Below are 27,634 nucleotides of genomic sequence, written 5' to 3'. Positions count from 1 at the left end.
TGTGAGTCATCATAGACCCCTGCTTGAAACCAGGGCTCATCAGTATTAGCACTACTCGGTTGAGGTTAGAAATTCCTCTTTTTAAAGTTCCACAAATCTCTATGACAGCTCAACTTGATGTGTGTTAGCTTTGCTTTAATCATACTGTAACTGGCTTTGGCTATATCTACTACTTGCTATGAAGCATGACTTGAAAAAAAATAGTGCCTTGCCCTATGAATTGATTTTATTAGTAACAATAGTGTACCCTTTGGACTCATACTGGATGTATGATTAAGGCTACGGTATAGTGTTCTTTCAAAGGATAATTTTACTTTTACCTCTCTTTCTGAAAAGTCCTTTATGTGATAATGAAAATGCACCTTTCCTCTCTTGATTCTCGGCACCTGCCAAATAGATAGAGATCTGAAGACTGCTTAGTTTGAGATCTCACACATAAGCAGCAAGGTTTCAAAGATATTGCTAATTTATTACCCACTTATGGACTTTTTGCTGAAACAAGAAAAACATGAACTTTGATGATAAAAAAGGGTAGACTATGTAAAGAAGGAAATCAAGTTGTAATTTTAGGGCGAGGACATAAAATATAAATATACTTGTAACTGCTATTGATGAGCTTGGAAGCCACTTCTTTATAATCTTTCCTCTCCTTTTCCATTTTCTTTCTCTATTTCTTTCTTTGCACTTTTTCAGTTATTACTTATTCCCTTTCCTTATTTTTTCCTTTTAAAATTTGCATTATTTTTATTTGTTAAAAATTATTTAATAAAAATTATATACACAGAGATAATTTAGTATCATGTATGGAAAGCAGGCCTTAGAGCACAGCTCTGGTGACAGAATTGTCTATTCCCAATATATGGGCACAGATACACATTCACAAATGGAAAATACTTCTGCAGTTAAATGCTGTAAATTGAAAAGACAAGGCAGAGTTGTAAGATGTATTTCTTAGTCTTGGCTCTGCCCACTGCCTGAACTGGGTTCTCCATTGTAAATAAACAATGATGCCTACCCTATTCAAATAGGGGGAAATATAGCTTTGGTATAAAACACACTAAATAGAGAGGACTGAACCAAACTGCTTGGAATTGTATTTTTTCAGCTTTGTGGTTCTGCAAATCCATTTCTGGATTCATTTGTTATTTACTTATGTCGACATCTTCCTATGTATTGTTCTTTTACTGATATTTGAGCTTTCTACAAAAATGACTATCCTTTTGTGTAGTCCTCTGCTTACCTGTGAGAGTCTACTTTGGCAGTTTTCAAGGAAAGTATTTAGACTGAGAGTTGAGGTTGCTTTACCAGCACCACCAAATTAATACCTACCTTCCTGGTGGGATGCTTCCAATTTTTTTAGGGTTTCAGAAACAAGGATCACAGCAGCCTCATTCAACACATCCTCTTTGATATTTTTAATTTTATATTCCTGTGAATAGAATTTTTGAAGCATGCCATCTACTGCATACCGATGATAAGGAATGAAATCACCTTCCCCACAACACTTGCATCGGTGAGCTAGCCACTTCAGGTAACTGGCACATTTGAAATGCAAGGCTTTTTTCTGATTCTTAAGCCACAGTTCATAAGCAGCTTCTTGCAACAATGGTGTGCAAAACTCCATGATTTTGCAATGCATCACAGCCTCTTCTAGCTTGAGCCTATTGGAAATAACCAATCCAAGATCTGAAAAATAAGGTAGTATTTGCACCATCAAAGAATGAAATCATCCCGTATAAATTTACTGTTGTACAGGAATAGCTAAAGTTCTGTTTCTGATTAGATTTAAGAACATGACTACAGCAGCAAATTTTCTCATGATACTTATTCCCATTATGTTAGTGAACACAATCGGAACATCGTGAGTGGGTATTACTAATATGACTTACGTGCCAAGGATTTATATGAAGACAGACATATCATAAAATATTACTTGATTTTACTTGAGTACTGGGTGTTCCCCTTGTTCCTATAAAAAGCAAAGTTAAGTACTAAATTGTTTAAGATTTCAGCACCAATTTAACATGAAACTGATGCACAGAAGTTGTTCAATCATTTCCATGCCCTTTGAGTAAACTGGTGTTTCAGAGATTTCTAGTTTTTCAGTAACCAACTTACCTGATTCTTGCGTAAGTGATCTCAAATCATTATTGCTGATGCTGAACTCTTTAGATAGCATGCGCTGAGTTACATTTACTTCTTTTCTTTCACTACAACACTTAAAGATACGGGATTCCACCAGTGCTGCCAGAGTCTGGTACATCTTCCTTTTTGTCCATTCTGGGAGGATATAAAGCAGCATCTCTGTAGTGAACGTCACACCAATGACAGCTGCACATTTCACCACCATCTGCTCTGAAGGATTCATATTGTCCAGTGCAACCAGAGCAATTCCTAACAACAAAGAAAGTCAAATTGTGAAAAAAGTGGTACAGTGTCTGAACTGGTCAGTTTCCAAATTTTATGTTTAAATCTGCATAAGCAACATTTAGGAATAATAAGATTACATCACAGAGATTAAAAGACAATTGCAGAGATACACTGTTTGGAACTGGAAGAGAGAGAATTTTATTAAAAATATAGGACACTACCCTTTGTTACAAGGAAATTCTTAGAACAGGATATCTGGGAGGGAGGGGTAATCTAATACTGCCTGCCTGCCTGCCTGCCTTCTTCTTTTGCCCTCAATCTTTCCCAGCAATTGCCCATCAGATGGTTTAGTCTTCAGACTCTTATCATATTTGTTGCTCTTCTCTCTAGGCTCTCAACATCTTTTTGTATGACCAGAATTGGATGTGGTATTCCAAGTATGGTGACAACAGTAGAGTTATAAAGTGATCCTGAAACTATCCCTCTGTTGATGCAACCTAGGGCTACCTCTTTGGCAATTGTGGGACTCTGCGGGCTCATACTTAAGTGATGGTCTACTAGGACACTTAGATGCCTCTCACAGTTATTGCTGTTGAGCCAGATACCACCTATTTCTTAATTGCATTTGTTTTTTCATGCCTAAGTACAGGGGTTTACTTTTCTCACCACCAAATTGCATTTTGTTGGTTAGCGCCCTCCCTTTCTCTTTAACATCTATATGAAACCCCTGATGAAGAAATCTGCAGCTTAGGATGCAATATCATCATTTTGCTGATGGTGCCCAATTATCTTTCTATATTTCTATGAGGGAGATGGGCAGTTCAGAAATGCAATAACTAATAATAAATTTCATCCTTAAACCAGCCAAGTAAGGGTGTTGAGATCCTGTCCCAGTGCCATGAAGCTATGCAGATCTGGATGAGGAGGACAAGTGGCTGTGGCTATTAAGATCCCTCTGGCCCAGGGATTTTCCATATATAGTTAGTTATATAGTTGAGGTGACAGGTGTAGCGAAGGGGGCCTGTGTACAGCTCTCTCTGATGTGTCAGTTGTATTCTTCCTGGACTGGGAAGCCCTTCAGTCATTACTTGACATGACTTGATCACTACAATGCTTTGGGGTGAGATTAAAGGTGCTGTTTATCAACTAACACTAACCCTATATGCCATAGGGACAGATATTGAGGGATCACTTATTTCCCATGGTTTATGCCTGATTGGTATATGCTGACAGAATTGGCACACTCCATGTTCCTTCATACAGTGCTATCTATAAACACTAAGAAAGCATGGTATCTGTCATCTGGAATGAGATCTGCCCTGAAATCTTCAATTGGCTGTAAGGCCTTGAACACCTGATTGTTCTCCCAGGCCTGAGTAAAGATGGATGAAACCTCTTGTTGGATGGAATTTTGTCTCCGTTTTATATAGGATTATCAGATTTGTTCTGTATTTTGATTTTTTGTATTTATTATATTATAAGTTACTTAAAGCCAGTATGGAATTAGGCAGCGCCTACAATAAAATAAATAAAATAAGATTTCAAATGTTGGAAACTCACCATGGCCTTTGGTAAAATAGTGCTATCTGAAGTTTTGTGTTCAGAATATCTTAGGTTTTGCACCACCTTATATATGCTCTTAGAGCAGCTGTTTTATCACTCTGCCTGGTGATAACAGGCACTGGCTTCATTCCGTACCTTTTAATGTTGGAGGGAGACTGATGGTGGTAAGTTTCACATTTTGCCCGACTGTGCAAATATATAATTTAGTCTCTTCGTTTAACGTTTTGGATGCATGAGTCTTGAGAACAGTAGTGGCTTATAGAGGAGAATCATAAATGTTTTAGTATTAGTATTAGTATTCTTTTCTTCCAGGAAAAAAAATCAGATGGCTATTATTTAAAAAAGTTGCAACAGTTAAAATCACTATTTTAATATTATCCTTTAAAATTATAATTTAAATAGCTGCCAGTAATAGCAGGAACTAGATTCCTATTTGCTACTGAGAAATGTATGCAAGATTAAAATCAGCATGGTCTTTACTATGCTGGCTTTACTCTACTAATCATTATACTATATATCCCTGACCAAAACTCAAACCAAAGTTGTAAAATGTTTGCCAATTTTGAATGTGTTTTCCTAATATTCAAGCATCACATGCCCCAGTTTATATCAATAAAACAAACTGAATGTTTATCATACACTATACAAGTCGGGGATGTACCAAAGGTGCTTTTCAAAAGACAACTGGACTTTCTTAGTTTTTCCTTGAAGTTGTTTCATTTCTCATCCAAAAAGTCTTCCATTCTTCAGAAGAACTGGATGCTTCTGGATGCTGTCTATTCCATATTTCATTATCTTACCAAGAAGATAATAAAAGGTTGTGGTCTACTTTGTCAAATGCCTTACTGAAATCCAAGTAAATTATGTCTACAGAATTTCTCTGGTACACTAATTTAGTCACTTTGTCAAAGAATACAATAAGGTTTGACAAACTCATGTTTGCTTCTAGTAATATCTTTGCTTGTTTCTAGGCATTTGCAGCTTCTTGCTTGATTATCTTTTCCAAGATTTTCCCAGGTATTGATGTCAGGCTGATTGGTCTGTACTTTCCAATATGAAGGAAATTATTGTGTCTTCACAGCCTCAGTGATTTCAATAAAGTTAATCCATGTCACTTTGCAAAAACTGAAGCTTACTTAGTATCATATTGGTATTGAATCTTGGATAGGATTAACCAACCAAGAGCACATAGTATGCATTTCCCAAAACACGTAAGACCACAAAGTTGAATGTGGATTCCTGATTTATAGAAGCACAATGTGGTGGGATCGTTAAATAGGTTTATTAAGCCTATAGCATCTATATGTCTTATATATCTTTCCATCCTGGAAAACTAAAAAACCAGATAAACATTTTTACTACACTTTTTCCAACAATGTGACTGCATGTATATGGCAATTGCTGGGGAAAGAAGGATATGAACTATGAACCTCACTGATAAAAGTTCTAATTAGTATATCAGGAAGCAAGACACAGTGAAATGCCTTCTGGTATCTTGGTGACTATTACTATTCATCTGTGTAACAGAAGAGTGATAATTATGATTTATTGCATGACTAGCTGCTCTCTTGCTGAATATTTCAGATCTGTAACACTATTGCCATCAGATATTTTGATGCACCCTTAATAGCACCACATTCATAAACTGAGAATTGCTATGAAGCTATACTATATTGATAGCCAATGATCAGTAGCTTACTAAAAAGGCTATCCCATTCATCCTCTTTTTCTTCATCTTCCTCCAGCAAATGGAATTGAAGCACATTGTTTAAGTGGAGGTTTCGGAGAAGTTCTTCACAATAAAATGGGTTTCCATGACTCCTTTGTATTAAAAATCTGTGAGTAATGTGGAAAGGGAGGGAGGGAGAAAGAGAAAGAGAAAGAGAGGGGGCCAGGTAGGCAGGCAAAGAGAGGGACAAGAATAATCATAGATGAATGTTAGGTTTAAGACATAGTGTAATGCCTAGTGCTGCATTGCAATGGTACTTCCAACTTCCGTTTCAGCAGCAGGCAAGTTGTAAACATAATAAATTCCAGGCTTCCCTGGGCTTCTGAAACTTTAGTAGTTGTATATGAGGCTACCTAGAATTGGTTGTGATATCGCAACTACATGTTCACAGCTACAGAGATGAAAACAGGCACTGTAGAGATTGCTCTCATTAATTGGCAGTGTAGGACTTCTTAAACAAGCTGCAATGGCATAGTTTTCAAATCTCTCTAATTTCCAAGATGAAAGAAACCACATTAGTCTTTGCATTATATGGGATCCCAAAATAGTTGTGATTTACTAGCAATGGCCTGAGCTACTCTTTCTGAAGTATATTATAGATGGTTTTATTAAACAGTTAATATTATAAAGTTATAAACAAAGTTAGATAGACTGCTTACAGATACTGATTCCTAAAGAAAAGAATCTCATTGTTATCAGAAGTGTTACTATGCCTGTGGCTGCTGGTGCCTAATCTGCCAAGTATCCTAACAGCAGAACAATTCCTCAACTGATACAAATATTTAATTGAGGAAACTCGCATTTTGACTTATGTACACATACTTACCAAAATTCTCCCTTTCCTAAGAATAAAAGCTACTAAATAGATCATGGCATGAAGATAACAGCAAAGCTGACAATTATGAATGGTGGTAGAAAATGGTAATCTCTCTCTCTCAAGAAAAGCCTTCCACGATTGAGTGTATAACTGATAACTTGCTGTCAGAAAGATTATAAGCTTTGGCCCAAGGATAGAAGAACAGAGAAATTTGCCAGTTGAGCAAGAAAGTCTCTTTAACTTAGAAGTCAGGTAGTTCGCTTGAAATAAAAGTTTCAGGCTCTTTGATTTAAATGATAACACTTCGCATCTCCTGCTGATTGTCTTTGCCTTCAACTTAATAGGAACAGCTAAAAGATTGCCATCTTCTACTTACGTTTCAAGCTCCCTGGCGATACTGACCACTCCAAGATCTTGACAGGCTTTCTGAATAATTACTGAAGGAGTTAATTCCCTTAGCTGAATAAAAGTTGTGATTGGACTATTCAGGATTTGGGCTGCACTGGAACAAAATATTCGTCCCTTGTGATTGATAGGAGACAAAGCCATAACAACAAAAATCGGAACACTCTTAAGTAAGTTATCCAGGAAATCCCACGAGGTTTTATCGATAAACTGAGCTTCATCAATTGCAAAAATGAGGACTTCTTTTTCTGCTGCCTAAAAAAAACAATAACACATACTGTGCACAGTAAGATGGTGCTATAACCAGACTTCTTGTCATTGCAGCTTTTAGAATTTTTTACTTACTGCTATTAGATGCTTCTACTAATGCTAAACTACACTCTATGAATTTGCCATTCTTTGTTCTTAGAAGTCTATGACCCTTGAAAGACTATACACAAGAAAAATATATTTTAGAATGGAAAATGTGGGTTGATTATATTCAAAATAAGTATCAGATAAAAAAATATCGAATAGCATATGAGTAAATTTAGGAAATATTTTGTATTAGATATATTTCTGAAGGAGAGGGGAATTGAGAGTGTGATTAAGTGTGGAGAGACTAGAGATTATAATTTAGGAATTATTTTAGATTATGATTGTTAGTTTTGATACCCTGCATTTTGTTCTGGGAAGCCAGGGTGGGGGGTGGGGGTAAGGGGAGGGAATTGGGGGTTGAGGCTAGAGATGGAGTGATGGTTAATGTACAGGGATTATTGAAGATGTATAAATATAATTAATGTAGGGTCGGGTCTGCCCAGTTACCATTTTAGAACGGTGGGGAGGGGAGAAAAGAGAGTAGGAGGTAGGAAAGAGGAGAAGAGGAAGGAAGAGGGGTAGAAGAGGGAGAAGGAAGGTGTAGGGTGGAGGGAGGAGAGGATGTAGATAAGAGAAGGAGAGGAAGGTCTGGAAAGTAGAAGAAGGTAGAAGAGGGAAGAGTGTTAAAAAGGGGGGGGGTGACTGGGCAAGCCCGACTAATTGTATATAACTGTACATTGAATGAGTTGTTTGACATGATTGTAAAAATAAAACTTTTTTATGAAAAGAAAAAAAAGAAGTCTATGACCAAGGTTGTTTCCATGCCTTAACTAAAACTGGTGATATTGCCAGAAGTTAATAGAAAGAACCCTTACTACAGATCTCAGTTGACCATCATTGTTTTCCTGGATCTGATCTACAAAATGGATGCACTTGCATTCAGTGAAGTACATAAAATAAGAACAGATTGTTGTGAAAAGGATAAACTCACTATGTGTCAGCTCTGGCATGCTCAGAGCTGCCATTCAGGGAGGGGGAGAAAAGACCATCAATCCCAGGGGAAGTAGCCATGCTGCAAACAGCTGGACATTGTCAAGCCCTTTACAGGGCCTCCAGAACTGCCTCAGAGTGTTTCCAGCAGCAGGCGAACCTCAAAAGCACAACTTACAACTGCAAGACAACTCAGAATGACTCAGCACTTTCGGGAACACTGATGGGGCAGGGACATTAGGAGAGGAGGTGTGGTGGTGGAAACTGTTTAAAGGGGGTGGGGAGCACCAGATGTTAGCTCTTCCAATCCTTTCTTTGCATTATTTATGGCTTGGATGGTCAGCACATGCCGGAGAAGATAAAAGCTTCAAACCTAAACATTGTTTGGCTGGGGGGTTTTCTGCAGAACCTGACAGTTTGACAGAGCTCTTTACCATGGCTGAAGGTACAGTGTCAGGGTTAGAGGTAGCTGATTTGGAGGATTCTGCAGTGGCAACCAAAGTCATTGTACTGGACGCCATACCAGACCAGGCAGGGGAGGCATCCCTGGACATTAGACCCAAAGACCACTCCAGTGCAAGGGAGCTTCCTCTGGAGCATGGGGAGCCAGAGGCTGGTCAAAGGCCACCAGGGCCCTGTGGGGAGTGGGGTCTGGGCCACTCCCCACGGGGCCACTCTGCCGTTTGTTCCTCCACTCACCCTGTCCGGTACCCATTTTGCCCAGTGGCGGGAAAGGAGTATATCACATGACGATTGGAGCTACTCAACTGCAGTCGCAGCGAGACCATAGACGTGCTGCAGGAGATGTTTGGGGCAGTGGGGTTAAGATAAAGATCTTAAGATAAGATCTAAGATCTTAAGATAAGATAAAAGCTTCAAACCTAAACATTGTTTGGATGGGTTTTTTCCTGCGGAACCTGACACTATATTTATCAGAAGTTAGTCCTAGCTTAACATTCATTCAACAAATGTTCAAAGTTACGATGGCACTGAAAAAATGGACTTATGTTTAGTCCTCAAATTTACAACTGTTGCCATGCCCCCAAGGTCACATAATTAAAATTTGGGCTTGCCTGCATTTGCAGCTACCCTCACACACACTGCTGCCCCCAGCTGACCTCTCTTCCTGCCCTTCTTATTTATTTATTTATTTATTTATTTATTTATTTATTTATTTATTTATTTATTTATTTATTTATTTGTTCAAACTTTTATACCGCCCTATCTCCCTAGGGACTCAGGGCGGTTTACAGCCATATAAAAATATAAATATATACAAAATAAAACAGTAAATTAAAAAACTTATTATACAAGGCCGAATATTAAAATAGGAATATAAACAATAAAACCCCATTAAAACCAGATTTAAAATTTAAACCTTTAAAAATTTAAAAAATTCTAGTCCAGTCCCGCGCAAATAAATAGTTGTGTCTTAAGCTCGCGGCGGAAGGTTCGAAGGTCAGGAAGTTGACGAAGTCCTGGGGGAAGCTCATTCCAGAGGGTGGGAGCCCCCACAGAGAAGGCCCTTCCCCTGGGTGTCGCCAGTCGGCACTGCCTAGCCGATGGCACCCTGAGGAGTCCCTCCCTCCGCACGGGTCGGTGAGAGGCAATCGGTGGCAGCAGACGGTCCCGTAAGTAGCCCGGCCCTATGCCATGGAGCGCTTTGAAGATCATTACCAAAACCTTGAAGCGCACCCGGAAAACCACAGGCAGCCAGTGCAGTCTGCACAGGAGAGGTGTTACGTGGGAGCCACGAGGGGCTCCCTCTATCACCCGCGCAGCCGCATTCTGACCTACCTGGAGTCTCCGGGTGCTCCTCAAGGGAGCCCCATGTAGAGAGCATTGCAGTAATCCAGACGAGATGTCACGAGAGCGCGAGTGCATTTTCTTCTTCGCCTAGACTTTCGGACCGCCGCTCACCACCGCAGGGAGACGGAGCCAATGCGTTGGTTCCGTCCCAGGCGCCTGATGGACCCGGAGAGGTTCCTGACGGAGCTTGGGCCGTTTCCTGAGGATCTTACCCACGGCACGACTGAAGAACTGGTTGCGGCCTGGGAACGGGCCGCGGCTGGGGCTTTGGACCGTGTCGTGCCTTTGCGGCCTCTGACCCGGCGTAGATCTCAATTGGCTCCCTGGTTTTCCGAGGAGCTGAGAGAGATGAAACGCCGGAGAAGACGCCTAGAGAGTACTTGGAGGTCTAGCTGTTCCGAGGCTGATCGGACACTAGTGAGGTCCTTTACTAGGACCTACCTAGTGGCAATGAGGGAGGCGAAGCGTTCCTACGTTTCCACCCTCATTGCATCGGCAGATAACCGCCCGGCCGCCTGTTTGGTGACCCGTTCCCTCCTCTATCAAGAGGGACGGGATGACCCCTTACAGGGACGAGCTGAGGAGTTTAACGGTTATCTATACGATAAAATCGTTCAGCTTCGGGATAGTTTGGACCAAGATTGCGATGATCCAGCCGGGATGACAGAGTCGTGTCTTGTTGAGGTTATGTGGGATGAGTTTGATTCTGTGGCTCCCGAGGACATGGACAGGTTGCTGGGGAGGTTACATGCAACTACATGTTTACTGGACCCGTGCCCTTCCTGGTTAGTGCTGGCTGCTCAGGAAGTGACACGAGGCTGGCTCCAGGGGATTATAAATGCTTCTTTGATGGAAGGGGTTTTCCCCGCCGCCTTGAAGGAGGCGGTGGTGAGACCTCTCCTCAAGAAGCCTTCCCTGGACCCAGCTATTTTGGGTAATTACTGCCCAGTCTCCAACCTTCGCTTTGTGGCGAAGGTTGTAGAGAGTGTGGTTGCATGGCAGCTCCCCGGCACCTGGAGGAAACTGTCTATCTAGACCTGCTCCAGTCTGGCTTCCGACCCGTTATAGCACGGAGACGGCTTTGGTCGCGTTGGTGGATGACCTCTGAGGGCCAGGGACAGGGTTGTTCCTCTGCCTTGGTCCTATTAGATCTCTCAGCGGCCTTGATACCATCGACCATGGTATCCTGCTGCGCGGTTGGAGGGATTGGGAGTGGGGGGCACCGTTTATCGGTGGTTCTCCTCCTATCTCTCTGACCGGTCGCAGACGGTGTTGACAGGGGGGCAGAAGTCGTCCTCGAGGCGCCTCACTTGTGGGGTGCCTCAGGGGTCGATTCTCTCGCCTACCCTGTTCAACATCTATATGAAGCCGCTGGGTGAGGTCATCAGTGGTTTCGGGGTGAGTTACCATCTGTACGCTGATGATACTCAGCTGTACTTTTCCACCCCGGACCACCCCAACGAAGCGGTTGAAGTGCTGTCCCGGTGCCTGGAAGCTGTACGGGTCTGGATGGGGAGAAACAGACTCAAGCTCAATCCCTCCAAGACGGAGTGGCTGTGGATGCCGGCATCCCGGTACAGTCAGCTACATCTGCAGCTGACTGTTGGGGGCGAGTTAGTGGCCCCAAAGGAGGTGGTTCGCAACTTGGGCGTCCTCCTGGATGGACGGCTGTCTTTTGATGAACATCTGGCGGCCGTCGCCAGGAGGGCCTTTTACCAAGTTCGCTTGGTTCGCCAGTTGCGCCCCTTCCTTGACCGGGATGCCTTATGCATGGTCACCACGCCTGGTTACGCCTAGGCTGGATTATTGCAATGCTCTCTACATGGGGCTGCCTTGAGGTGCACCCGGAGGCTGCAGTTAGTCCAGAATGCGGCTGCGCGAGTAGTAACGGAGCCGCTCGTGGCTCCCACGTGACATCGCTGCTCCGTAGCTTGCACTGGCTTCCTGTGGTCTTCGGTGCGCTTCAAGATTCTGGTAACTATCTTTAAAGCGCCCATGGCTTAGGACCCGGTACTTACGAGACCGCCTGCTGTTACCCTTTGCCTCCCACCGACCCGTACGCTCTCACAGAGAGGGTCTCCTCAGGGTGCCGTCCGCCAAACAATGTCGGCTGGCGGCCCCCAGGAGTAGGGCCTTCTCTGTGGGGGCAGTGACGCTCTGGAACGAACTTCCCCCTGGCCTGCGTCAAGTGCCTGATCTTCGGACCTTCCGTCGTGAGCTCAAAACATATTTATTTATTAAAGCGGGACTGGCATAATTATTGATGAATTTTAATTGGGTATTCTTATATTTTTAAATTTTAAATCTAAATTTTAATAATTCAGCCTTTTAAAATTTGCTCTTTTTAACTGTTGTTTTAAATTGTATATATTTTGTTCTTATTCCGGCTGTACACCGCCCTGAGTCCTTCGGGAGAAGGGCGGTATAAAAATCTAATAAACCATAAACCATAAACCATAAACCATAGGGCATCCCGGTCTAGAAAGGGGCGCAACTGGCGGATCTTCTCGATATGATCATTGTGTTTGTGGCTTCCTGTGGCAATAGGAATGCTAGGGTCATTGTACTGCAGTGGCATGCCATACTGCGGCACTTCTCACTATATTGGGGCTGGGGCCTCATGTCACAATGCTGGGGCACCATAGGTTTAGGTTTAGGTTAATTAGATTTCTATACCGCCCTTCTCCCGAAGGATTCAGGGCGGTTCACAGCCAAAATAAAAAAAGAATTCACAATAGTCATAAATTAAATTAAAAACAATATAAAAATCTAATTAAATTTTGGCTAACAATTAAGAATCTTAAAATCAAATAATAAAACCCCAGTTAAAAAACAACACATTACACATTAGGCCAGCCCTGCGCAATGAAACAATAGGGTCTTGAGCTTGCGTTGGAAGGTCCGGAGGTCGGGGAGTGATCGTAACCCCGGAGGAAGCTCATTCCAGAGGGTAGGAGCTCCCACAGAGAAAGCTCTCCCCCTGGGGGTCGCCAGCCGACATTGTTTGGCTGACGGCACCCTGAGGAGACCCTCCCTGTGGGAGCGCACAGGTCGATGGGAGGCTACCGGTGGAGCAGGCGATCCTGTAAGTACCCCGGTCCTAAGCCATGGAGCGCTTTAAAGGTGGTTACCAACACCTTGAATTGTACCCGGAAGACCACTGGCAACCAGTGCAGCCTGCGCAGGAGAGGTGTTATATCACCTGCGCAGCCGCATTCTGGACCAGCTGGAGCCTCCGGGTATCCTTCAAGGGGAGCTCCATGTAGAGAGCATTGCAGTAGTCCAGGCGGGAAGTGACGAGGGCATGAGTGACCATGCACAAGGCATCCCGGTCTATAAAGGGGCGCAACTGGCGAATCAGGCGTACCTGATAAAAGGCCCTCCTGGCGACGGCCATCATGTGGTCTTCTAACGACAGCTGAGCATCCAGGAGAACACCCAAGTTGCGAACCCTCTCCATAGGGGCCAATGACTCGGCACCAACAGCCAGCGATGGAACCAGCTGACTGAACCGGGATGCCGGTATCCACAGCCACTCAGTCTTGGAGGGATTGAGTCGAAGCCCGTTCCTCCCCATCCAGACCCGTACGGCCTCCAAACACTGGGACATCACGTTGACGGCTTCATTGGGGTGATCCGGGGTGGAAACGTACAGCTGAGTATCATCAGCATACTGATGATACTGTACCCCAAAACCACGGATGATCTCCCCCAGCGGCTTCATATAGATGTTGAACAGGAGAGGCAAGAGAACCGACCCCTGCGGCACCCCACAAGTGCGGTGCCTTGCAGTCGACCTCTGCCCCCCTGCCAACACCGTCTGCGACTGATCAGAGAGATAGGAGGAGAACCACCAATAAACGGTGCCCCCCACTCCCAATCCCTCTAATTGTCGCAGCAGGATACCATGGTCGATGGTATCGAAAGCCATTGAGAGGTCTAATAGGACCAGGACAGAGGAACAGCCTCCATCCCGGGTCCTCCAGAGATCATCCACCAACGCGACCAAAGCTGTCTCCGTGCTGTAACCAGGTCGGAAGCCGGACTGGAACGGGTCTAAATAGACAGTTTCCTCCAGATACCGAGGAAGTTGTTGTGCCACCATACTCTCAACAACCTTCACCAAGAAGCGAAGGTTGGAGACCGGACGGTAATTTGATAACACAGCTGGATCCAGGGAAGGCTTCTTGAGGAGGGGCCTCACCACCGCCTCCTTCAAGGCGACGGGAAGGAACCCTCTCTCAAAGAAGCATTTACAATTCCCTGTAACCAGCCTTGTGTAACCTCCTGTGTGGCCAGCACCAACCAGGAAGAACACGGGTCCAATAAACATGTGGTCACATTCAACCTCCCCAGTATCCTGTCCATGTCCTCGGGAGCCACAGGCTCAAACTCATCCCAGATAACCTCACCAAGAACGTCCTCCATCATCCCACCTGAACCCACCCAATCAGAGTCCAGCCCATCCCGAATCTGAGCAATTTTATCATGCAGATATTGTCCGAAATCCTCAGTACGACCCTGTAAGAGGTCCTCCCGCGCCCCCTGATGAAGTAGGGAGTGGGTCACCCTAAACAGGGCGGCTGGGCGATTATCTGCCGATGCAATAAGAGTGGAAAAATACTCACGTTTTGCCACTCTTATCGCCACCAGATAGGTCTGAATATGAAACCTAACTAGTGTTCGGTCATGTTCAGAACGGCTAGTCCTCCAATCACTCTCTAGGCGTCTTTTCCGGCGCTTCATCTCTCTCAGCTCCTTGGAGTACCAAGGAGCTGGTCAAGATCGGCGCCGGGTCAGAGGCCGCAAAGGCACGACTTGGTCCAAAGCCCCAGCCGCCGACCTTTCCCAGGCAGCGACTAGTTCTTCCACCGAGCCATGAGCCAGATCTTCAGGGAATGGCCCAAGCTCCGTCAGAAACCTCTCCGGGTCCATCAGGCACCTGGGATGGAACCAGCGAACCGGTTCTGTCTCCCTGTGGTGTGGGTTGGTGGTTCTGAAGTCGAGTCGAAGGAGCGAATGATCAGACCATGACAGGTGATTAATGACTAAGTCCCCTAATTCTAGATCATTCAACCACTGTCCCGAGACAAAGATCAGATCCAGCATGTTTCCCCCCATGTGTGTGAGACCAGTAACTAACTGGGTCAGGTCCAAGGCCATCATGGAAGCCATGAACTCCCGAACTGCCGTCCATGATTCACCAACCAACGGCAGGTTGAAATCCCCCATAACCATGAGTCTGGGGATATCAACCGCCATCCCGGCCACCACCTCGAGCAGTTCGGGCAGGACTGGTGCCACGCAGCAAGGAGCCAGGTACATGATCAACAAGCCCACCTGCCTCCCCTGACCCCACTTCACAAGGAGGGACTCACATCCGGCTATCTGCGGGACAGTGACCTCCTTCAGTTCCAAACCTTCATTAATAACAACCCCCACCCCCCCCACCCCTACCTTGGGCCCTCGGCTGATGGAATGCACGGAAACCCGGTGGGCACATTTCAACCAGGGGGATCCCCCCCCTCTGTGCCCAACCAGGTCTCCGAAATGCCCATCAGGTCCGCGCCCTCCTCCTGAATAAGGTTACAAATGAGGGGGGCCTTGTTCAACACAGACCTGGCATTACACAACATCAGCCGAAGGTCCAGGCTCTGAGGAATCTGGCTGCATGGGATATGGGAAAAGTCTGAGGACCCGGAGTGCTTGACCGCTTGTAAACAGCGGGCACGCACTCCCCGAACATGATATGGGCCTTCGCTTCTGCCATATCTGCCCCTCCCAGTTACCGTGCCATGGCAATAGCAACTGTGGCTTCATGTCAGAGTGCACTAATGGGGCTTCACACTATGCCAATGAGATTTTTCATCACGGCACTAGGCCAAGTGACCATACCGCAGCATGGTAATGGGACTTTACACCATGGTGAGGTGACAGGGCAGCTTGCCTGGCATGAGACTTGAGATGTCACTCCTCAGTGGCAGTAGGCACTGTGAATGGCGCAGGCTGGTAAGGCCTGTTATTAAGAACAGCCTGTTATTAAGAACACAAAGCCTGCAATTACTGCAGGTTCGAGCCCGGCCCAAGGTTGACTCAGCCTTCCATCCTTTATAAGGTAGGTAAAATGAGGACCCAGATTGTTGGGGGGGCAATAAGTTGACTTTGTAAAAATATACAAATAGAATGAGACTATTGCCTTATACACTGTAAGCCGCCCTGAGTCTTCGGAGAAGGGCGGGGTATAAATGTAAACAAAACAAAAAAAAAGAAGAAGACAATTGTGAGTGGTGATAGGCTGAGAGAGCTAAAGGCTCAGAGCTTCTACTTCAGCCCAGCATAACCACCACTGCCAAAGAGTGCCACTGTGCAGAGTGGCCAAAGGGGCAGAGAAAGGGGAGTTGAAGAAGAGGCAGTCTCTTCACTTGGGAAAAAAAGGCTCAAGACTGCGAGTGACCAAGGTAGGAATGTCTTGATTAGGGCAGATCTTTGCCTAATAACTAAGGTACATGGGCTTCACTTCACAATGGCAATAAAGACTGCCAGAACTGTCATTGCTAAGGAGGCAGTCAGAGGATAGCTTGCTTAAGGATGCATCACTTAGCAATGGAGTAGCTGGTCTCAATTGTGACAATTAAGCAAGGATTGTATTGAGAAGCTAATCATGCCTTTATCCTGTTATGCACAAGGAAAATATTTACTTACATTAATCAGAATTTTTAAAAGCATTGTTTCAATCTCCTTATTCTTTCTGTCATTGTCTATTTGAGAAACCACTTCTGATGTAGGAAACTAACAAGAAAAAGAAACAAATCTCATAATTATTTGATTAATAATATTTATGCCAGTAATTCTTATAATTAGGTAACCCAGAAATCATTTAAACATTTATCACATTTATTCAGTCTCCATAAAAAGAATGTTCAATTTATAAATTGTTTCATACTTAAACATTCTGAGCATATCTAAATCTGTGCAGCTTTATCAAGTGATCTGTACCACCATATTACCTTTCTCTAGTACGGTATCTATACCTGCTTTTCAATGCAAAGCATTCATAAGAGAAATGATCTTCCATTCTTCCATTTTTACCTTAACATGGAAAAGGTTGTTGAAAAGGCATAGATATTGTTCTTCTATAACTCCACGCAACTTGCTCAGAAGGATATACTGCCTTGCATCATAGGTTTTACAGACATCCACCCCCAGGAACATTGCCATCAATGTCCGGACAGCAAAGAAATTTTGCCATGCATTTATCTTTGTCAGCTCCATTGCCACAACCCTGCTCAATTACATAGACAAATGAAAACCTTGACTTGAAAGTAATCAGAAACAAATTATTGTTTCAATTTGTGCAGCTAAAACAAAGAAATCATAACAGTATTAAATTTTGGTTCATTGATTGGAGTGATTATATTGAAGAAATTTTTCCTACATCATTAAATAATAAAGCATCTTCAGACATCAAGTAATATCAGGAAGAGCTTCCAGCTCATGTCTCTCATCTAAATATCAAGGACGTGCCTCACCTTGATTGATTGAACATTTGTGGGGCCAATGAAACCTTTCCTTAGCTCTCTGCAATAATTTTGATTCATGCAAGATTTTAATAAAGAACCCAGATTAGTATAACAATTCCTTCCAATTAGATATCTATCTACGTATCCTATTTAAAGTTTACTTTAAGGCCTTACTACATCGGCACGATGGCTCTGTGGTTAAGACACTGGACTTGTCAGAATGAAAGCCAACAGCTCGGGTTTGAGACCCAAGTGCCATGTGACAGGGGTAAGAGCATGTGAATCTTATACACAGGTCAGGAAGCCATAATACAGAGAAGAAACATGGCAAGACAGACTGGTTCTGATCAGCAAAGGAGATTAGATATCCTTATTTATTCAGCAAATATCATGTGACTGCTTAGGGACAATAATCCTGGCAGTTCCAGTTGCAGTCATTAATCAAATCCCAGGCAGTTATTAGGGAGGGACAGATCCCAATCCAAGTCATTCCTGCTTTGGTCTCTCACAACTTTGAGCCTTGATAAGGTAAAAGACTGCCTCCTCTTCAACTGCCCCCCCATTTCTGCCCACTTGGCTATCCTACATTCTACTACCTCTGCCAGCCCTTCTGCCCTTTGCTTCACAGCAGCAGCAGCAGCAGCAGCAGCAGCAGCAGCAGCAGCATAAAGAAGATAACAAAGGTCAGGTGTGGGTGGCAGGACCAGCAGGGCCAGTGGAGCACAGGGCCAGTAGAGTACAGGGTGACAGGGCCAGCAAAATGCAGGGCAGCAAAGCCACAGAAATGATGCAAGTCTGCAGGTGCAAGTTTGCCAAAAGGGGGAGATAGGGGTGGGGGGGGGGAAGTTGAAGCATCCCTGAGTTTGTAATTGAGAGTGGACTGCCAAGTGCCCAAATTTTGATCATGTCACTATGGGGGCAATGCAATGGCCATAATTTTGAGAGCCTGTTCTGTTTCCAACACTCCCAAGAAAAAGTGAGTCAAAGGCCTTCTGCCAACAGTTTATTTACACTTGGCCGGGTTCCTTTTGGCACAGAAATGTTCTGGCCACATTTCCCCACGCACCTGCCAAAATCTCTGAAACAGTCTGTTACCGAGGTAACCAGGAAATTACAGGTAAAGCAAAAGTCACTCACAAAGAGATTCTTCCATCCATGAAACAGATTGCCTGCAAAATTCGCAGCTTTGTCCAACACAAAGAGCTATGAAGCTCCTCCTCCTGCTTTTATCCCCTGTGGGTGTCGCTCCATGACTCAGCACTCCCTGGGCCTGCCCCACCTTTCCCTCTGCTGCACGCGCCGATCACGTCTTTGCAGTCTCGCATCGAGCCAAGATTGGTCTTGGGGCAATCAGGAATCAGGCCTTGCCAGCCCCTCCTCCTCCTCCTGGGGCGGTGCCAGGGAGGAAGAGGGCCCAGGGGAAGCAGGCCTTGCCAGCTCCTCCTCCTCACTCTCCGATTCATCCTCCTCCAGGAGGCCAAATCCGGGGGCCTGGGTCACAACAGGGCCAGACATAACTACAATTTGTTCAACACCACCATAACTTTGAATGACCATCAAACAAATGGTCATTAAACAAGGACTGCCTCTGTGTGTATCTCTGTGTGTGTGTGTGTACATACACATATTGTACACACACACACACACACACACATATGTTACATATATATATAAACATATTGTGTGTGTATATATATATATATATATGTATATGTATGTATGTATGTAGGTCTTGGCATTTTCGGGTCTTTTCCTGTGTAAGATTGAGAGTATCTTGGTGACGTTTCGATGAGGTCTCACTCATCATCTTCAGGCTGGTGCTTTTGGCTTCGAGATTCTGTGGGCAAAATGTGGTCGGAGCTGCCATCTCTCTATAAATACTGGTGGGGAGGTGGGGAGTGTAGCTGTGAGCGGGTTGGTTGGCTGTGTGGTTGCATCTTGATTGGTAGATGGAGTGGGTGTTTGCAGATTTTTCAGCTGCCTCGCAGCATCCTGTGTGGGTGTGGTCCTAGTCTTTTGTTCCTGAGCTTTGGTGTTGTGGCCTCTGAAGTTCTGTGATGTGATGTCTTGAGCAGATGGCTGTGATGCAGCATCCCAGGCCCTGGCCTGGCTCCAAGTCCGAGGTCCTGTCATGCGTTCCTGGTGTGTGTCAGTTTGCTTTGCATGGGGATCCGGGGGGGGGGGGGCGCAGCAGCCAGTGATGCCAGCATGGTCTGGCTTCTGGATGGTGGTTGTGTTTCGTCTATGGGATGGGTTTGGGTTTGAATCTGGTGAGGATGATTGGTGGTGGCGTTGTGTGTTGTCCTGGGTCCGGGGTAAATTTTCGTGGCTGGGACTCGTTTGTTGACCAAGGCTGGTTTCCAGATTCTGGTAGGTGGGAGGGGTCATCCCGTTTGTTCATGTTGTGGGGGTGTTTCTCTATTTCGATGGCTTCCATAATTATTCTGTTATAGTGTTCAGTTTTGGAGATTAATTTGGTTCCTTCAAAATCAATTTTGTGTCCTGTAGTTTTAAGGTGTTGGAAAAGGGAGGAGGTTTTTTCTTCTTTTCTGACTGCATTTTTGTGTTATGTGATGCGTGCATTTATTCTCCTATTAGTTTGTCCAATGTATGTGGCTGGGCAGATTTTGCATGGTATTTCATAGACTCCTTGGTTTTCTAGATGGATCTTGTCTTTGGGTTTTCTTAAGATGTCAGCTATTTGTGCAGAAGGCTGTCTTGATGTTGTGTTTGTGCAGAATTTTGCTGATTTTATCTGTGGTGCCTTTGATATACAGGAGGAGGACGATGCCATTGTCTTGTTCTGTGTCTTGGTTCTTGGGCGGTGTCTCCCTTTGGATTAGACTGGTAATTGTGTTTCTTTGGTATCCGTTGGAGATCATATGTTTGTGAGGGTGTGTAATTCAGTTTTCAAGTGGTCTTTATTGGCTAGGCATTTGGTCCTGGAGATGAGAGTCTTGGCTACAGATCTGATCTGTACAGGGTGGTGATGTGATTATGCATTTAAGTAGCAGTTGGTGTGTGTTTTTTTCTGGTAGATGGTGTGTCCTAGGGAGCCATTGGGTTTTTTGTAGATTAGGACATCCAGAAAGGGGAGTTGGTTGTTAGCTTCTATTTCCATAGTGAATTGTATTTTGGGGTGTAGGCTGTTGAGATATGTGAGGAAGTTGTCCAGTTTCTCCTTTCCATGTGGCCAAATTACGAAAGTGTCATCTACGTATCTAAGCCAGAGTTTGGGTTTGAGTTCAGATTTATCTAAAGCGTTGGTTTCAAAGTATTCCATGTATAGGTTTGCGATGATGGGTGAGAGGGGTGATCCCATGGGAGCTCCTTCTATCTGTTTGTATCTTTGTCCATTATGGATGAAGTATGTGTTGGTTAGGCAGTGGTTGGTTAGATCTAGGATGTGTTTGGGTGGGTTGTATTTGTTTTGGATCGCTGTCAAGGCTTCTTTAATAGGCACTTTGGTGAAAAGGGATATGACATCGAAGTTCACAAGTAGGTTGCTGGGTTGTAGGTTTTGTTTCTTTATTGTTTCTATGAAATGGAATGAGTTTTGTATGTGTGAGGTGATGGATTCGGCGTAGTATTTATAGAGAGATGGCAGCTCCAACCACGCTTTGCCCACAGAAGCTCAAAGCCGAAAGCGCCAGCCTGAAGATGATGAGTGAGACTTCATCAAAACGTCACCAAGATACTCTCAACCTTACACGGGAAAAGACCTGAAAATGCCAAGACCTACATACCTATACCCATGAAAACCTATGAAAACAAATATGTATGTATGTATATATATACACACACACACATATGTACACACACACACACACACACACACATATATATTACATATTCTATTGGAAGATGATGTTGTGGATTTAAAACTGGGGGAAGAAATATAACCTACATTATGCTTATGACAGCAAAATGAAAAATAATTTCCAATGGTGGAAAAAAGTGGGACTAAAATTAAATATAAAGAAAGCCAAACTAATAACAGGTACAGTAACCCCTCTTGGAATTGCTAATGAAAATACATAATCAAAGATAGTTTTTACCCTTTTTGAGGACTATCAACTCTAAAGGAACCAGAAATCAAATATGCTACAGATAATAACACTTGGTAGGGTAGCAATGAAAGATTTAGAAAAAGTCCTCAAATACCATATTGTGTCAATATCTAAAAAGAATGCCAATGGATGTTTGTTGTTGTTGTTATTGTTGTTGTTGTGCTATAATCTATGGAAACAAAAGTTGGACTTTGAAGAAGCAGGATTTTAAAAATATTTTTGCTTTTCTATCTGATAAGCCCTTTACTAAAGCTGTGAGGAAGAGTCCCATGAATAAACAATTTATCACAGAAATACCATCAACCTCTACTGATCTTCTTTAAGACCCATAGTCTTAGAATCATTGACACTTGTCATTGCTCAAGGCTGCAGACACAAAATAATATACTTGTAATGCTCAGAACTGAGCCAGGACCAGGAAAAAATGAAAAGATTGGCGAGAAGAAGGTGAATTTCTGAAAATATGCAATCAACAGATGTAAAAAGCACCAACTTTTGACCAGGAGCCTGTCCTAAATAGGCAATTTCAGTTACTAGTTGGCTTTTTCCATATCCCATGAGACCTTCATATATTATAACATGGCTTAATTTAGTTTCTTTAAATTTTTCGAGTAAGTTTTCAAAGATGTCAGTTTCCTTCTTGCGACCTAGAAGAAAATAATAAAGGAAAACAAAGAAAGAATTATGTTGTATACTAAAACAGGCATTCATAAAATAAGTTAGCTTTTGAATGAGAAATTATATCAAGTAATTACTACTACATTGTTGGAATATTCATCATGGTTACTAAGCAGAAGAAATGTGCATCTCTCAGTATTTATCTCTCTATGTACACATCAGAGGTGGTATTCAGCTGTTTGGGTGAACTGGTAGGGGAAATTTGGCCTGGGTCCCCAAATCAGTAGTGATTTCTGGCTTGCCCTGCCCCCCGCCTGGTCACCCAGTCGCCACTCACTCACCTCACCTGCCCACTTGATGCTCGCCCTGCCCATCTCAGCCCTATATATGTTGCCTTCGCTTTGCCACACGGCCCAGCTACTCTCCTTGCCAGTTGTCTCGCCTCACCAACTCTGGTCAGCTCACCAAAGGTAAGCGCTGCCTGCTGCCTGCTGCCTGCTTGCCCTTCACCTTGGGTTGGGGGCTGGGGCCCAGGGACATGCCATTTCATGGCTCTGGCCTTTTCCCACAGCCACTGCCTGCTCGCCATCCATCTTGGCCGGGTTGGGGAATGCACCATTCCCCGGCTCTGGCCTTGCCCCGGATCCTCTGCCCACTCACCACCCACTTTCCCTTAAACATAACACATTGTCCCATTTCCCCTCCTTCAGAGGTCCCAGACTGCCTTTTTATCATCCCACAGCTGCGACATTACCTTACTCCCATGGCTGGCTGCTAGGGAAGGCAAGCTAGGGCTGAGCCGTTGCCATTGGGCTCCCTGCCAGCCCACATCTCACCCACCCCTTGTCATGAGATGCCTGCATCCTCTCCATCTTTTTTTTTCATTGCAGCTGGAGTCCAGCCGCAATGCAAAAAAGATGCAGCGGCTGCAGGCTTCTTGCAGTGAAAATTACTACCTCCGGCTCCGCTCTGCTTCTTGAATGTGCTGCTGTCACCCTCTTCTATGTGCTGGCCACACAGGTGCACCCCATTGCCTGCTTTACTGTTCCGCTCAGACTTGCCTGGGCAAGCCCCTTCGGCGCAGTGGCAGCAAGCAATGGGGTGCACCTGCATGACCCACATGTAGAAGAGGGTGGCGGCACATTTGAGAAATGGAGCAGAGCTGGAGGTCGATAATTTTCGCTGCAAGAAGCCTGGAGCTGCTGAGTCCTTTTTTCATTGTGGCTGGACTCCATCCACACCAAAAAAAAAAAGGAGAGGAGAGGTGGCCAGTGTCACGGTGGTACGGCATGGATCCCGGTGCTCACCTGATTTGGGGATCCTTCATGGATCATAGCTGTCCTGTAGAGACAGCGAAGAAGGGAGGCACAGGCTGATGTGAACAGGGAACTTCCAAGTTCCCTGGAATGCCGGCATTAGCCACCGACCCAGCAAGACAGCCATTAGGAGCTGTCAAAAGCCGGGGCGACCACACAAAATACTTGAGCAATGATTGAACGGAGTATTGTTACCAGGTGAGTGATTGGCCAACTCACAGGTAAGAAGGAAACCTTTTAAAGCTTAAAAGAAGTTCCAACTTGAAATTAAAGATTAATTGGCACACAGAAATTTAAAGTGAAGGAAAACAAAAAACAAAGAGGAATTTTAAGATTAAAACCCTAAAAGGAAAACTTTCCATCTGAATTTAAAATTGGACTTGGAAGAAATTAAAAATAATAAAAGGAAAAGAAAATTGAGGAAAAGCATCTTTTACTAACAAAAGGATTTAATTAAGAGGAAGAGGAAGTAATTATCTTTGTGGATTAACAAGTTACATTTTGTTGCCGGGGGATTTGTGAATTGGAGAGAGACGTCTGCTGGAGGAAAGAAAGCATCGCATTACTTAGACTACTGTGGGAAATAACTGGAGGAGTGTTTGTTTAAACAACTGCAGTACAAAGAAGGAGTGGAAAGAACAAAGATTCAAATTGGAACGGCTTAAAGGAACATCTGATCTGGACATTATTTGGAAAGAAGAAAGAAAAAAAGAGATATTATATGGACTCAAATTTGAACTATATATAAGTGAAAATAATAAACTTAAAAATCGTTCTTAAACTGAGAACATGGAGAGTTGGGAGGATGAGTATGAGGAATTAAGGGAGATGCTTCAAATGGTGCGAGAATTGTTTAAGGGAAACAAAGAAGCGGAGGAGTGGTTAAAAAGTAAAAAAAAAGAATGAAGAAATTATGAGGGAGAAGCAAGAGAAACAAAGAATGCAATGCTGAAAAGGAAATAATTGAAGATAAAAACATAGATGATTACACTGGGATTGACAGTGATAGAATAAAAATGGATAGGGGGAAGTATATCTTAAAAAAAGAAGAGAAAAGAAGGAAATGGGAAAAGATTGAGGGGGGAAATTAAAAGAGTAAAAAAATTAGATGATTACATTGGGATTAACAGTGACAGAGTAAAAATAGATAGGGGAAAGTATCTCTCAGAAAAGAAGAGAAGAGGAGGAAATGGGGAGAGAGTGAGGGGGAAAATCAAAAGAGTAAAAATTAGCAAAAGGGGGCGGAAAGGAAGATACAAGAAAGAGAAAAAGAAGAAGATAAGAGAATGGGAGAAAGGAGGAAAATATTAAGAAATGGAATTTTGGAGTGACCGAAAGAATATGGTTAAAAGGGGAAGAAAAATGAATAGCAGAAAAGAACTTAAAATAGTTGTAGAAATTTTATGTAAGAAGTAAATTAGAAGAAATATAAAGATTATTGTAAAAGGGAAGTAAGAAAGGATGAAATGAAGTGTATGTAAGAAGCATAAAAGAAGAAATATACTGTTTAATGTAAAATGGAATAGATGAAATGTGAACGATATAATGGGATATATGTTTTATTGTCTGAAGATGCATGGAAGTGGAGAGAATTATAGTGGATGGTAAAGAAATATATTTTAAATATAGAAAAGAACAAAGAAATTAATTGAAATTAAGATATAAAACTGAAAAGAAGTAAAAAAGAAAGAAATATACTGTTTATGAAAAATAGTCCAGCAGATGAAATGTGAAAGATAGAATGGTTTATAGGTGAAAACAATTGAAAGTGAGATGTAAAATGGAACAAAATTGAAATGTTAGTAAATGATGTATCCTAATGAAAGAGAAAAATAATTATTGAACTGGGAATAAGAATTTTAAAAAAACAAGAGGTGGAAGGTTGTATTAAGTAAAAGGCTGTAAGGTAAAATGGAATAAAATGAAAGACAATGTTAATAATTAAAACATATGAGGGGAATTCTGAGAAATATACTCAATAAATGGGAAAATCAGGGTTGTCTGGTCACCATAGTGGAAAATATTGAAAAGAAAATGAATACACACTGAAAAAAAGATGGGGCAGCTGTGAGATGCGGGCTGGCAGGGAAGCCAATGGTGATGGCTCAGCCCTGGCTTGCCTTCCCTGGCAGCAAGCCACGGGAGGCAGGTAGGGTCGTGGTGATAGGATGACAAAAGAGGCTGGGGGGGAGAAAGCGGGACTAGGGCCAGAGAAAAACAGGGTGACGTGTGACTGGCAAAGGAAGAGTGGGTGGCATGCCAGATTAGGATCAATCTGCCTTTGACAGATTAGGCCAGGCTTGGGCAGAAAATAGGTAGAAAGAATAGCTGTAAATTCAAATTTTTTTCCTACCGGGTTCTGTGGGTATGGCTTGGCCGGGGGGGGGGTGTCATATGACTGAGTGGGCATGGCCACGAGTGATATCAAGTTGGACATGCCCACTCAGTCACATGACCACCATCACCAAGCCACACCCACAGAACCAGTAGGAAAAGAATTTGAATTTACAGCTATTCTTTCTACCTATTTTCTGCCCAAGCCTGGCCTAATCTGTCAAAGGCAGATTGATCCTAATCCGGCACGCCACCTATTGTTCCTTTGCCAGTCACACGTGTCACTCTGTTTCCCCTCCTTCTCTGGCCCTACTCCCGCTTTCTCCCCCACGACCGCCTGTTAAATAAATAAATGTGTATGAAAAGCAAATAAACAAATACATACTAATTTCTTGGCAATACTTTTAAAAATGCCATAGTTTTGCCCACTATCCAGTGAATGTAACAGCTCTGATTTCTCTGATTTCTAAGTAGACATCTATTTCTAAGTAGACATCCTGCCTTCCATTGAGGACCTGTATACTGCACGAATCAAGAAGAGGGCCGTGAAAATATTTGCAGATCCCTCGCATCCTGGACATAAACTGTTTCAACTCCTACCCTCAAAACGACGCTATAGAGCACTGCACACCAGAACAACTAGACACAAGAACAGTTTTTTCCCGAAGGCCATCACTCTGCTAAACAAATAATTCCCTCAACACTGTCAGACTATTTACTGAATCTGCACTACTATTAATCTTCTCATAGTTCCCATCACCAATCTCTTTCCACTTATGACTGTATGACTATAACTTGTTGCTGGCAATCCTTATGATTTATATTGATATATTGATCATCAATTGTGTTGTAAATGTTGTACCTTGATGAACGTATCTTTTCTTTTATGTACACTGAGAGCATATGCACCAAGACAAATTCCTTGTGTGTCCAATCACACTTGGCCAATAAAAAAAAAAAATTCTATAGAATTATACAGTAATAAGTATCTGAAGAAATGCATAGAAGGTTCAATGAAACTTCAGCACAAATATTAATCTGCAGAGCTATGCAGATTAAATTAAATAGAAAGATTAGACAGACATCTCAAAAACCAATAGCAACCCAATAATTAATTGTTATGATAGTGTAGATCAGTCCACATACCTAGTAAAGGATACATTTCAGATCTCTCCTTGGTTAAATATGCTTTGTAAATCATTCTATTTTTAAAAAATGAGGGTGGGGAGAAGGGGAGAGAGAGAAGAAAATGGGATTTATGCTAACATTTCCCAAATTGCTTTGGAGGAATTACTAATAGTATATCACATTTGTCTTTTTAAGGAAAGAGCCTAAATAATTTAATGTTTAATAATTACTGTATTCCAGACCAATTGCACCTTCCGTATTGGGCAGACCCAACAAGGGGTGTTTAATACAGAAATGATTATGAACAAAGATTTCCAATCCAGGAAATACTATAATTGGTGCACAAACTGGATCTGTTCAGAAATCCTCTTAATTATAGCCGCACCTGCTTTTCACGCAGGAGTCTTGAGTCAAATTATCAATCAGCCCTATGCAATCCTGTTCAGAACCAAAGAAGAAGTATCTTTGGAATCAAAGCCATTCCATCTCTCTGGGATTAAATTCAAGACTATACTTCCCCATCCAGACTCTCGCAGCTTCCAGGCACTGAGAGAGAATGTCAGCCACATCTCCTGCTCAACCCAGATTTAAAATAAGCAGTTAAGTATTATCTTCCTTCCAGATATCAGATGATATCTAATTCTATGTCAATACTTCATTTTCCCCAG

At 43.2% G+C, this 27,634-nt stretch overlaps 1 protein-coding gene across 1 annotated transcript in view; it reads right to left on the bottom strand.

Annotated features, from left to right (window-relative positions):
• ADCY10 (adenylate cyclase 10) overlaps positions 1 to 27,634 on the bottom strand; it is a 192,720-nt gene that overhangs the window by 82,860 nt on the left and 82,226 nt on the right. Inside the window, exons 11-20 of the mRNA XM_058176628.1 lie at positions 26,985 to 27,040; positions 22,064 to 22,217; positions 17,070 to 17,262; positions 16,683 to 16,769; positions 6,856 to 7,139; positions 5,633 to 5,769; positions 4,069 to 4,188; positions 2,119 to 2,394; positions 1,330 to 1,686; positions 321 to 386 (exon numbers count right to left, since the gene is read on the bottom strand). Coding sequence (XP_058032611.1) covers positions 321 to 386; positions 1,330 to 1,686; positions 2,119 to 2,394; positions 4,069 to 4,188; positions 5,633 to 5,769; positions 6,856 to 7,139; positions 16,683 to 16,769; positions 17,070 to 17,262; positions 22,064 to 22,217; positions 26,985 to 27,040 — 1,730 coding nt within the window. The remainder of the gene's footprint in view (positions 1 to 320; positions 387 to 1,329; positions 1,687 to 2,118; positions 2,395 to 4,068; positions 4,189 to 5,632; positions 5,770 to 6,855; positions 7,140 to 16,682; positions 16,770 to 17,069; positions 17,263 to 22,063; positions 22,218 to 26,984; positions 27,041 to 27,634) is intronic.

Source organism: Ahaetulla prasina, chromosome 3 (assembly GCF_028640845.1).
Source record: "Ahaetulla prasina isolate Xishuangbanna chromosome 3, ASM2864084v1, whole genome shotgun sequence".
Taxonomy (NCBI): Eukaryota; Metazoa; Chordata; class Lepidosauria; order Squamata; family Colubridae; genus Ahaetulla; species Ahaetulla prasina.
Note: the sequence above shows the minus strand (reverse complement) of the source record. Positions and strands in the feature narration are given on the sequence as shown.